Source organism: Mastigoproctus giganteus, chromosome 3 (assembly GCF_048544385.1).
Source record: "Mastigoproctus giganteus isolate SK-2022 chromosome 3, ASM4854438v1, whole genome shotgun sequence".
Taxonomy (NCBI): domain Eukaryota; kingdom Metazoa; phylum Arthropoda; class Arachnida; order Uropygi; family Thelyphonidae; genus Mastigoproctus; species Mastigoproctus giganteus.
Window position 1 is genome coordinate 111,889,194 of NC_143577.1, and position 13,156 is coordinate 111,902,349.

A 13,156-nucleotide genomic window follows, 5' to 3' on the forward strand; every position below is an offset into this window, starting at 1 on the left:
AATTGGTAACATTAAAAATAGGAAAAAAATGATTAGGTACTGCTTATGAGTTGACACTTTGAGATATACAGGGTGATTCACTACCAGTGCGACAAACTTGCAGGAGGTGTAGGGGGCACAAAGACGAATCGGAATCACATAGCATTGCAGGGTGCGAAATGCCTTCGTCATGCGGTAGAGGACGTTGAACGGGAGGTCGCGTGAACAGCGATCCCGCTGGAAGTCAGCATTTGCGAACCGGTTCCCGAGGCAGTAGGATGGACTAGTATTCAAACGTTGACCTGGCCGACATGCACCTCGCGTATGGAGCTGCGGACTGTAACGGGCGCGCCGCTCTGCGCTTGTACCAGGAACGTTTCCCGCACATGCGTGCTCCTCATCATACGATTTTCGCATGTGTGCACAGAAGGTTACGTGACACTGGTTGTTTCACGAGAGGTATCATGAATCGAGAGCGAACGACGAGGACGCCAGACAATGAGGAGAATGTCCTACGTCTTGCAGAAGGCAATCCGAGTACGAGTACTCGAGCGATAGGCCAACGATTGGGTATTTCCCAATCCACTGTATGGAGGATACTGTCAACAAACCAAATGAGTTCATACCATCTGCAACGCGTCCAATCATTGGAGCCTGCGGATTATCCACTCCGGAGGACTTTTGCTACTTGGTTTCTTCAACAGAAATGGTTCGCAAATGCTGACTTCCAGCGGGATCGCTGTTCACGCGACCTCCCGTTCAACGTCCTCTACCGCATGACGAAGGCATTTCGCACCCTGCAATGCTATGTGATTCCGATTCGTCTTTGTGCCCCCTACACCTCCTGCAAGTTTGTCGCACTGGTAGTGAATCACCCTGTATAAGCTGTCAAAAATAAAAAAATAAATAAAAGGTTGAAATAAAACTCCTCTTGTGGAACTGCAGCCAACTCTGCCTGGCGTTTAAGTTTAACACATTTCACTGAAACGGATTCATATGTATGTGGAGTTTGGTCGTCTTTCTTATAGGGAGGGAAGTAATGTAATCTTTTGCAGCCCCTATCCAAACTGTGAACCATTTTTCTGTCTTAACAGGCTTTCTTTCATTTATAACTTGGCCATTTAATGGAGGATACCAGAAAGTATGTTTAATTAATTGACAGCAGAGGCCAGCGTCTATATTAGAGTATTTCATAACATAGAAATAAATAATTTTTTTGTTTACGCTCCGGGACGACCCACACGGTCAGACGAGTTCAGAAGATAAAAAAAAATACAAGAAACAGCACCGTATTTAGCAGTCAAGTGGGTTTGAACCACGGTCACTCAAAGCACGTTTATTTATGCAGCCTCTGTTGACCACTCGGCTGCGGTAGCGTTGGTTCTCTAAGTAAGAGGAGTAGCGGAAAAAAATTTCATGTAGCTACCTTTTTGTTTTCGGTTTTCATAGGCGCTTCCGTAGCCAGGTGGGAAGGAGCAGCAGTGCGTAGCACACGCTTCTTGATGAGACCGGAGTTCGAGCCCGTCACCACCAAATACGGAGGATGCAGAAAGGTCAGGGAATGACAACCGCATATCCCGGAGCAATATGGCCTTAGTTGCTAATGCTCCTTAAAACAAAAACAAACAAACAAAACAATCGGTTTTCTTACGGACGCTCATTTTTGACTAAGAAAATGAAGAGAGTTACTTTCTTTGCTTTGTATTCAATAAATAAATTCTGTTCACCATGGGCTTCAAAAACCCTGTTTTCTTTTTCAAAATTCATTAGCAAGATTTGCTGATGTTTCTATAGTTATGGTACTGTGTGGCGCATGTAAGCATGCGCCACGAGAGGTTTTACTTTTGTTGTGAGTGCGATCGGTACTTTGATATGCAAAATGGTACTATGCAAAATAATGACTCTTGAGTAATGTTTCTTAACCTGTGGTCTGTGAACACCCAACAAGCGGGCCATGCATTAATGAAAGATCAGTAGACTTGACTGTATTTAAAAAACAAAAACAAAACAGGAGGCTAGTTTTATTTGTTTTTTATAACCATGTTTCCTTTCTTTATATCTGTATGAATATGCTAATGATATTAATGAAATAACAAGATCATTTCTATTATTTTAATTAAGTTAAAAGTTATTGGTGACTAATGTAAAAGTTTGCTCAATCAAAGGTTTGTCCATAGTGTCGGAAATTTAAGAATTACTGCTGTAAAGGAAAGAGTATCACTATGAAAAGAAAAAAATGTGCAAATAGTGGCAATGAATATCCCGCCAGCCATGCTGTGCTTTTCTATTTTTAATAGAAATCTCAAACAACGAAAGGTAGAATAGGTAGTACCTAGTACCGTGCTTGGGTTAAATGCGGAAGAAAGTGTCAGTACTAGACCTAATTTTTCTTTCTTTGGGGGGGTCCGGGGTGGGGGGTCCCGTCTGTTTTTTTTTAATGAGAAAATATTTAATTTCTTCTATAAATCAACCGGTTTCTTTCTTACTTTTTTTTTATTTGTGTTCAATCAACAACATTCCTCCCAGTAGTCTAACGAACGTGTTTTCCTCTTGAAGCGATAACAAAAATTGGGTCACACGACCGAAGATCGCATCAGGGATAATAAGTCGGCCTTATCGGACCTGTTCAGCTTACCGATAAAGTTGTTGGAAGTGTAAAGGTCTTCTTACCTTCCTGGTTAGTGTAAGTTGGCAAGTCGTGAGTGATATATTAAAACCTTTGCTTCTAAATCAGTCCAAATAAGGTCCTAATTTTTTCGGTTCATTTAGATAAAATGCTACTTACTGTTGCACCCTCCAGTTGAGGCATACGGCAGTAGTATTAGCAATAAGGTATGCAGGCCAGTTTTTTACATGTTAAGCGAGCAAAGTTTTAGAATGTTAATCATTTTTGCGCGCTCCTGCTTGTGTCCAGTTTTCGCGGCAGAATATTCCGTGATGGAAACGTAGGTTATTCTGAATAATTCAGTCGTTCTCTTTGTTTTTTACTGTTAAACGGCTGTTTGTTATGATAAACATGGCTTGAACACTTGGAATGGTAAGCGTACACCAGTGACCTAAATCAAGATGGAATACACAGGACACTGCAGACACTTTCTTACTACAATACTAATCATCCGGAGGAAACTTTTAGTGAATTGACTGGAATATTAATTTATGCTATATGGGATTATCCCACTTAGTAGCAGACGAAGGCTTGAGCCGTGTAGGTCTTGAAGAGTTGAACTGGTTCTGGAAGAATCGATGCTATTGAAGTGAACAAAAATAGACATTTATGCGCGTAATGTTGTTTTTGTAAACGCTGTAAGCACTTAATTTTAGCTTTCTCGCTCTACCTGTTTTTCTTTCTTCTCCCCACCCCCATCCATTGCGGTCATCCAGTGTCAAGAGGAGTTTACTGCAGTAAATACAACAGCATTAACAACTGGTCATGCATTTTTTTTTTGTGGCAGCGCGCGATTCGAACCCATGACTACTTACTCCAGGACCATAGCAGCCCTTTCAGCCAGGGGTGTAACCCTAACAAGAGCCAAAAATTTCATTGAAAATATAAAAGTATATAATTTGGAAATTACGCTACTCGATGATTATTCTTGGATTAATTTTGAAATGAACCGTTCGCCTTTGAAATGAACCTGTAGGGTCTGATGATGGAATTCATCAAGGATCCTGATGGATCCCGCCTTTATAATAATTTTAGGAATTAGGTCAAAAGCACTTCCACGTGGTGAAAGAGTGGTTTATTTCAAAATTAATCCTTAAAAATATAAAGTAAATGCAGAATGTAATATTCGTGTATCAACTGCTGCCATATTCGTTACATCGAACATTGTTCTTAATACCGTAGGATTTGCTAACTCTTAACACAGTTTATGCTCACACAGTTACTTCAGCAAGAGCTCTTTGTAAATGGTCGGCATGGCCTTTTAGCAGCGATTTGTATATACTGAGTTGGTCAGTTTGTCTCAGTACACAAATAATTGTACAAAGGTTTTCGAGTGTTGTAAATCACATTCCATGTTATTCGGACTGGAATGGCTCTTGATTTCTTTCTTGGTTGGTGGCTTTGAGAAGATGCATGAATGTATGCATGAATGTAGTCTTTCTTTTTCATTTTAGCTTAATTAATTAAAAATAGGAAATGAAATTCAGAACTTCTCAGTTGTCTTCGACACTACTAATTTTGTTCGATTTATTGTTATCGTCACGCTTAAAAAGATGGCACCTTTTCTCTTACAAATTTGATCAATATGCGTTGGATTGAAATTTAAATGTAAGACAACTCATTTTCAAATTCTTTTTCTTGATGAAATAATCTCAACGGACTTGCATAATTTCATTTGTTCATTGTATTTCTCAGTTCTAATGATAATATTGCTGTATGCTACATATAGTTTCTAATTGTCGTGTCGCACTGTGCGTCACGTGTTTCTAATGTGAGTTGGTGCAATGTGCACGTTTTATTTATTGTATTAGGCTGTCCCTGCCAAAGTTTGGCAACACCGCTGTCTAATATGCAGATAATTTAGATAACTATAATGTACCCCTCCCCTGTTTTTGCCCAATTGTATGGTCGGAAGACCCATAAAGCAACACAAAAATAGAAGTGGGTTTAAAGTCCATGTTATAAATAACTGTCAGCCCATTTCAAAATAGCGTCTTCAATTAAGATGGCTATGGCAAACCACAAATCAAATAACAGTTAATAAGGAAATCCTCACGATGTTAAAGAGTTCTATAAGAATCTACATCCCATGGTCTGTAGGAACCAGGTACTCCTCTGAGAAAAGCACAAATAGATACCTAAGATAGAACTGTTAGCGCTTGGTAGTATCACGAACCAGCGCAAGGAGTTGCCCATGACAATCACAACAATGCTGACAGTGCCAGGGGATGCCAAGAGAAAACCGGAGCGGTCGATTATGTAGATACGGAAGTGGGTGTGCCCCATGTGTACAACGTAATTTAATTAATTTTGTTATTTATTCATTTATATTTTTACATATTAATCATTTTTATGTATTCATGTTTAAAGAAGCCAGTTCTTTAAACCCTGGCTTCTACGCCATCGCTAATGGATATTGTACACCGGTCTATTTCTCTTCAAAGTTTGCAATAAAGAATTCGGCGAATAAATAGTATTGCTCTATCCGTCCAGTAGCAGCGATATTTCTGGGATAAAGTGGTTAATCAGTATGTGTACCCCATGAAAAGATAGCGTTGTAATCAGGGCTGTAGTGGAGAGAATGCGTAGTATACCCTCTGGATTTTTTTTTTTTTTTTTTTTTTAAGGTGAACAGCGTGTACCTTCTGTTTTTTGAAAGACTTGAAAACAAAAACAAATATTATTAAAACATTTAACATTATAACATTCACAGAGTATACCTTCTGCTAACTTTACGACTACAGCACTGGTTATAATGTAACATATTTTACTGTGTTCAAAAGGGACACTTGTCATTTGAGTCCTGTCCTCAACTGTCTCATTAAATGAAAGAGAAGTAGGATGAGGGAGTATGTGGACTGTAAGAATAGATTGCTTTTCGCTAGCACAGCTGGAACTACCCTGAAGATATAATACTTGTGGCCGGCTATCTATTTCTGTGGCATTAACTCAGTGTGCCTTTTCTTCAGGGTAGCTCTGTGAAGAAAAACACACAGTGTACGAAAGAAAAAGAGAATACAGAACGAGCCGACAGGCCGTTCCCACATATATTCATATCATGATTCACGTGCATCGCAATTCAAGTGCGAATCACTGGGGAGTTACCTCGCTGCGGAAACCTCTGACGAACGTGGACGCACGCAAGGTGGTCGTTAGAACGCATAACTACGTACCAGTCCCCACCCTCCTCCTCATGACGAATACCTAGCCCTACTTCTAACGGTGATGGCGGCCCCTTAAAATATCGACTACAAGATGTAACATAATCAAGTCACGATTGCTTCATCCTTTTCACTTGTCCTTGCTGCGAGCCCGCTTCCCTACAAGGGCCATGTGCGGCGCTCCTTGTCTCACAGCACTTTGATGGTTTGTGTTCGCCGCATTTCACGACCATAGAGTACTTGCAAATCACTGACGCTCCCCCCCCTTCCCGCCCGCCTCAAAACAGGCAAGGGCCTTTGTTCAGCACCGGTAACTAAAGAATAGCTGGCAAGGGATAGCACTTCTCTGCACCTGACAGGTAATGACAGAGGGAGCCGAGTGCTAAGCTGATAAAAGCTTCCATTGACATATATTCTCCCTAACCACGTCGCATGCTTTGGGAATGGTTTAAATATCAGCCATACATTTCATAATTTGTTAGAGGTGTTTTAACGCTTGGAATAGTAAATAGATATGCTATCTTCAGAGTGGCACACACACGTGCCAATTAGTGATGCCAGAGTAACATTTGCGATCAATCTTTGCTGCACGTCGTATGCAGTTACTTAAGGCTATAATTACAACATGTTTGAAAGATAATAATCTTATGATAATGCCACGAACAGTTTAAAGTTAACGCTCACAAATTACGCCTCGATCAGATTATATATCATCTGTGAGAAATTTTCCATCACTTGCTTTTGTGATCTGTTTTCTATCTGGCCGTCGTCTTCCTTCAGGACCAACATTTCGATACTATTTGCACACTATTCCTTTCTAGTACTAACTTTCCGTGCCCTTCATAGTGCCCATATATGCAACTGTAGTGAACGAAGAGTGCTTAATCATTTTATCGATGTATATCATCCTTTACTTTTCTTTTATTCGTTACTTATAAACAGAAACTCTTTAATGAAAGATATATTGGTAAAAGAGTTGCCGCTAAAGTTTGCCGCCTGTACTGTAAACTAACGTTTTCTTGATGGCTGTGGATTCAGACAGTGATCCATCCTGTCAATATGGATAGGTAACAGGTTTTGTTTACCATGGCGCCCATTGTAGCGCTTTCGATTTGCATATTTATGAGTTCTGAACCAGAAGAAACCAATATCATAGCACAAACATTTTTGGCTACATTGAATCAGCCCAACTTGTAGCTTACAGAATTAACAACGTTCCCTAAGCAAAAACGCCCCTTTCTGCCCAAATCTTCATTTCACTCAAGTCCTTTAATTTTGATTACCAAAATACTTTAGAATTTCCAGCATCAGAAATTTTGCTGAAAAAATAAGCAGCGCTTTTAGTACCACGTTGCGAGTTTTTTTTCCCAAAACGAAATTTGCTGAAGAAGTGAAGGTGATAGAGGTTCATTTGGAAAACAAATTGAGTTGTTGATGAAAAGTATTGTGGAAGTTACTGATAAATTAAGAAACCCCAAGGACGATTTCTCATTAAATGAACTTGTTGTTGCGACAGAAATCAAGATGTTGTGTTCCGCTCATTCTATTCTTGAAAAACTTTTGCTTTCAAAAGTGGTCTGTTGAGTTATTTAGATCTCCCAGGCTTTACTGTACAGTCTTGAACGCATCACTTCTAAGCCGTTCTGAAACTGAAGATTTCTAGATGTTGCTGGATTTGTTAAAACACACGTCGAATCCTTTAAATACCTTAATTCTTGCGTCCCTTCCAACTTTGCAACCGAGGCAGGTGCCTCGGTCGCTATACTCTCTTCTCGCCATTGACAGTAAAGTAATTTGAACTTTTCTTTATCAGATGTGACAGCTATGGTAAAAGCAGTCGATTCGTCGATCGTGGCTGGCGAACAGCAGATAAGCAGAACAGAACAGCAGAACAGAACAGCAGATAAGTTTTAATACCCCTTAATACTTAGATGCCTCAAGTATTTTCGCTATTGTAATGCGCGCATTGCCTTCATTTGCAATAGCGTGTTTCTTGCTCCCTCCCTGCTTCATGTTTTGTATTCTCCTCACTTAACTGCGCGCAGGAATGTGCGCACTGTGTGTTCATGTAGCACGTGCCATATTGTTGGCAGACGTGTTCCCCTCATCCTCTGGTAGTCTTCTGTTAGCTGCCTAATATTCTCTTCTGCATTCAGAAAAGCTATTAACGGTTGTAATGGATGTTTCCGTGGTGTCACGTTGCCCGTCTAAACCCCACCATTATCTGGTGCAGCGGGTGATACTGCGGTCAAGGACTAGAGCATACCAGTCTTGTCACGTGATGCGGAATGCTGAGTGCAGAGCAGTTGTTAATGTAATCTTCGACTGAGTTGGGAAAAGGAAACGGCCTTTGTTGACTGCAGCTAACGAAACACACATGACATTCTGTCACAAAGGTTGCTACAGAATAACGGTAATTGGCTTTTCCTTATTACACCCTTCCCATCCTGACGGTTACTTCACGAACTTCCAGAGGGGTTTCAACAGCGGAGCAAAACAAATACTTAAAATATTAACGAAAAGCAAACATACTCGTACGTACTCACTAAATAAATAATGAAATCGAAGCAAAATTTCAAGGTGATGAATTTCCATCCGATAACCCTTCATTTAGCAGGACGCCGTAGCCGAGCGGTCAGCCGAGGAGGTGCTATATTTTGAATGACCGGAGTTCAAGCCCTTGACACTACTAAATATGGTGCTATTTCTTGTATTCTCCTTATCTTGTGAACTTCTCTGACCGTGTGGTAGGCCCGGAGTATAAACAGAAAATTTATTTATTTTATTTACAGAAGTTTATGGATTCGGTGCTGTCCATTTTCTAGTTAATTATAACTGAATAAGCAGTCCTCAATTTGCCTGTTTTATTTAGGTCGATCTGCGCGTAGGTTAAAAGCGAATTACCATAAGCGTCATCATTTATGGCAGTGTGATTCGCACTATTTTCAAAGTAAAAACACAACACCCGTACAGGCGAAATAAAAAAAAAACAAAAAAAAACAATGAGAAACCTTGCCCCACACTAACAGTTTCATAGATGCTAATCTCCAGGTGACTTTCTTATGGGGCGAAGAAAATTTAATTAAATCGAATCCTTTTAAAACTCGGTCTTGTATTTCTTGCTACAAAAGAGTCTACTACTCCTATGCTTGCCTTGACAACACTCAGACATCTAAACAAGACCATATATCCTTATTAGGGATTACCTTGACTTCTAATCTATATCTTGGCATCACAAATTTTTCATCCTGTGCATCCAAAATAAATAAATAAATAATAATGGAGATAAAATAAAAGGGATTTTATTTTCGCTGTCGGCGTTACTTTTAAAACTTCTAAACAAACAACTGTTGCTCATTCAGAGGCCAAAAAAAAAAAAAAAAAATTGTGTTAATTTTTTTAATTTTTAGACGCGTTTTCCCGGCATTAATTGACGGAATTTTCCAAAGATATGACGTTATCACCATTTGATTAGATGTTTATCTTTTTAGGGCGTAATGGAGTGATCAACACGTGATTTGATTTCATTAAATAAAAAAAAAAAAGTGACTGCGCTAGACAAAAAGACAGAAATCCAAAGAGGATGCGAAGAAAATTACCAAGTTGGTGATGAGTGCAAATCGATGCACATGCGAAGAACGGCTGGAAGAGGTGAATAAAATAAACAAGGAAGGTTTGTATTTGTCATCTCTGGTTCTAGGGACACAAGTACCAGAGATGACAAAATACAAAATCTCAAGAAACAGAGAACTGGATCTCGCTTCACCTTGTTAGCAGCGGGTTGTCGAATGCTGGAATAAATTGCTTCCCAACGTGGTAGAAGCAGATTGGCTCAGTTGAAAGCAGAATTGAAGGGTTACCTTGTAGGAATCGTATGGATATTCCGTTTTGTTTTATTATTTTACTTTATTTTTTAGCTGATTCAGAAAAAGCCCGTTTCCTTGCGTCATTTTGTCTTAATACTAATAGTATGTGTTGAGGATCGTTTCTTTATGCGTATATACATAAGCACCTTTGTCTTCTCCGTGTCCGTCCGTCCGTCGTATGTAACAACTCGACTCTCAGTAGACACATTTTCATGTACTGTAATTTTATATTTGGTTAATAATAGAAAGACTTATCAAGCCATCCAAAATTGTTAAAATCAGACAAATAGAAATTCGGTAATTATTATTATTTCTTTTTTCCGTACAGTTTGTTTGGAAGAAAATAAATTCATAAATTAAATGCAGTATTATTAGCTTTACACACAGTTCATGCACGCTTCACGTGAAGTGTGATGGTGATGTGGGGCTCCTGATGTGCTGTCGCTTGTGAACAGATATATATATGTAGAGAGAGAGAGAGAGACACGTAAAAAAAGCATACCGTGGGAGAGTTATAAATATTATACAGTTGTAATCAAACTGAATGGCTATGTTTCGAGAACGTAAAACTATAGAGTTTTATTAAGTGTTCTTTAAAGTTATAATTACTTAATAAGAAGATAATTGTATTTACTTTTCACTTTTATTAATCGCAGAAAAAGAACAAAATCAATTAATTAAGAAAAAATCGAACTCAATCGTACATTAACTAACTTGTTTATATAATCTCTGATTAATACGTATTTAACTTTTAGAAACGTAAAGAATGAGTGATAGTGCAAAAAGATGCTGTGCATAACGATCCTCATCCTACACGCAGCAAAATGTTCGACAACCTTGTAGAATTCACTTGGAATATAACAATTCGATGTGGTGGGAAATTTTGCCAATTTAGACAATGATCTGTTCGTTCAGGCTATCTTAGATTTGCTTGGCTATGAATTACTTGTTTCATGATCTCGTTTCCATTATCAGTAGTTTAATGTAGTTATCACTTTCTTATTTTCTGTGACACAGGTGTGACAATTCACGAAAAGCAGATGGAACGAAATCGAGTTCACCGAAGAAGAAACTGGCATGGAATGAGGAAACTGTTCGAACCTTCATCGTGGACTGCTCCGTTCATTTCACCATGGTTAGTGATTGTAGTCTCTTGTTATTATCATTCATAATCATTACAAAACATGTGGGTTTAAGGGATTTCTTTATCACATACCAATATTTGCTACCGCGTTGGACGGTAGCACTTTCTTAAGAAATTTTCATAAGCACTTTTTTGTGCTACTTTTTTAATGATTTTTTTTTCCTTTTTTATTTATTGAAAGAGAATCCATTGCCCTTTTCCAAGCTAAAGTAAAATTAAATTTGTTGAAAAGAGGATATTTGTCTGTCTTTATATAAGAGTTCTAGTACCCTTAGCCCGCGAAACGGATCCTTCGGTGGCTAACCCCCAATCAACCAATGAAATTGAAGAGGTTGGAAGGATGTTTAATTTTATTGGTTGAATGGAGGAATAGCCACTGCCGGATCAGTTTCAGTGTGTGTGTGTCTGAAGGTAGCCTTGCATTTGTTTCACCCAAATGTTCCTAAGAGGGATAGTAGGCAATGCAAGATAAAGAAACGTGTTATGGGAATTATATCTCGTATCGACTGGAGAACGAATCTGTTGTCAATAAAATCCTGTCCTTATATTCATGTTCTTATATAAAGCATTTTGAAAACTTCTGATTTACACGGCTTCTTTGAAAACATGCCGTTTTCACACCATATACAGTAGAACCCGAATAATTCCCGCATAAGAAGTTTTCTCCTGTACTATGTTTTGTTTCTTAATTCCCAATTTCAACTCTATTTGGCCCCGAGTGCCAAGCGATAGTGACAAAAGATTTTCTCTGCAATGTATAGAGTGCCCTTTCCAAGATAAAGTTTTCGTTCTTTTCTAGTGACTTTTTCTCTTTCGTTCACTTCAAGTGGTTCTTTACTAAAGCATTAAAGTAAGAACTCAGAAAAGAACTCTACCTTTCTTTATTTAGTGTGCGTATACATATATATTAATTACTAACAAACTCTAACTACTACAACCACTTGGTCACTGGGAGCACCGCTCCTACCTCCACGTGGCGGGCCGGTAACCTGGGAGAAGGAAGTAACTTTCTCAGGGCTAAAAGGAGCAACGATGGATTTAAATAATTTTCCACCTTTAGAGCAATAAAGCTCAAGTTTAGACATACCCAATAAAAATGACGCCAACAAACCCAAAAGGCTTCGAAGAGAAGCACAGTGCCCTAACCTACCGAACTTTCTGGTGACACTCTTTTGTCATCTCAGCCTGTGGGCAAGTTATCACTATTTATGATCCAAAAATATTTGGAATCTATTGCGGGATTACTAAAAATGGTGAAGAGATTACAATCCTGAGACCTTCTGGTTGAAACAGCCACCTCCAAGCATTCTGAGTGGCTATTAAATACAAAGACATTCGGTGGGCCGCCAGTATCTGTTACTCCTCACAATATCTTAAATTCATCGAAAGGCGTGATCACAGAGTGGGATCTACTTGCAGTGACTGAGGAGAAACTACTTCACGAACTTAGTAACCAAACAAAAGGTAATAGGTGCGAAATGTATAATTATTAAAAAAGATATAAATTTGGTTCCAACTCGATCCATCATTTTAACTTTCAGCACTCCTGACTTACCATCCACAATAAAAGCCAGCTATTTAAACTGGCGAATTCGGCCATACAGCCCGAATCCTCTTCGCTGTTTTAAATGCCAGGAATATGGTCACTCTTACCAGGCACGCAGAGGGGATGCCACCTGCCCCATATGTTGTTCTAAGGATCACATACAAACAGATTGCTCAACCTCAACTCCCGTGTGTCCCAACTGCAAAGGGAGCCACTCTGCTTTTTCTAAATCATGTGATATGTAGAAAACCGGAAAGAAAATTCAAAGATACAAAATAGAACACAAAGTCACATATACAAATTATGTTGACCATGCCTAGTCTATCCTGTGCATCTCGCACCAGAAGCTATCTTTCAACTGCAGTTCAAATAGACGGGTCAATACTACCAAACACCTCTTTGGCGAACTGGGTTAAAGCAACCGTATCAGCTTCCAGAAAAGATACGCCTAAAACTAGAAGCAACTAACACTCCAATTAGTATCCCAACTGATACCCTAACGGTCTCACACGAGAGTAAAAAATTGGGAACTAACAAAGATAGCAAGAAAGCTGAATCACCAACCAATATGGAAGTAGATGTACATTCAGATAATGAGGAACCCATACTAGAACTTCATGCGAATGACACTGTGGATACTGGACGCCCCAACTTTCCAAAAAAAGAACGGAAAAAATGTCCTGCAAACAAAAAGCAGTCAGATGAATCATCCTCTGCCAAACCTAAATAATGCATAACATGATACAATGGAATTGTAGAGGACTAAGTACTCATTCTGATGACTTAAGGGATTTA

At 39.0% G+C, this 13,156-nt stretch overlaps 1 protein-coding gene across 1 annotated transcript in view; it reads left to right on the forward strand.

The window, feature by feature from the left end:
• The window catches only part of LOC150088225 (uncharacterized), a 691,583-nt gene that overhangs the window by 594,898 nt on the left and 83,529 nt on the right, over positions 1–13,156 (forward strand). Inside the window, exon 11 of the mRNA XM_090369395.1 lies at positions 10,689–10,806. Within this exon, the coding sequence (XP_090225521.1) occupies positions 10,689–10,806 (118 nt within the window). The remainder of the gene's footprint in view (positions 1–10,688; positions 10,807–13,156) is intronic.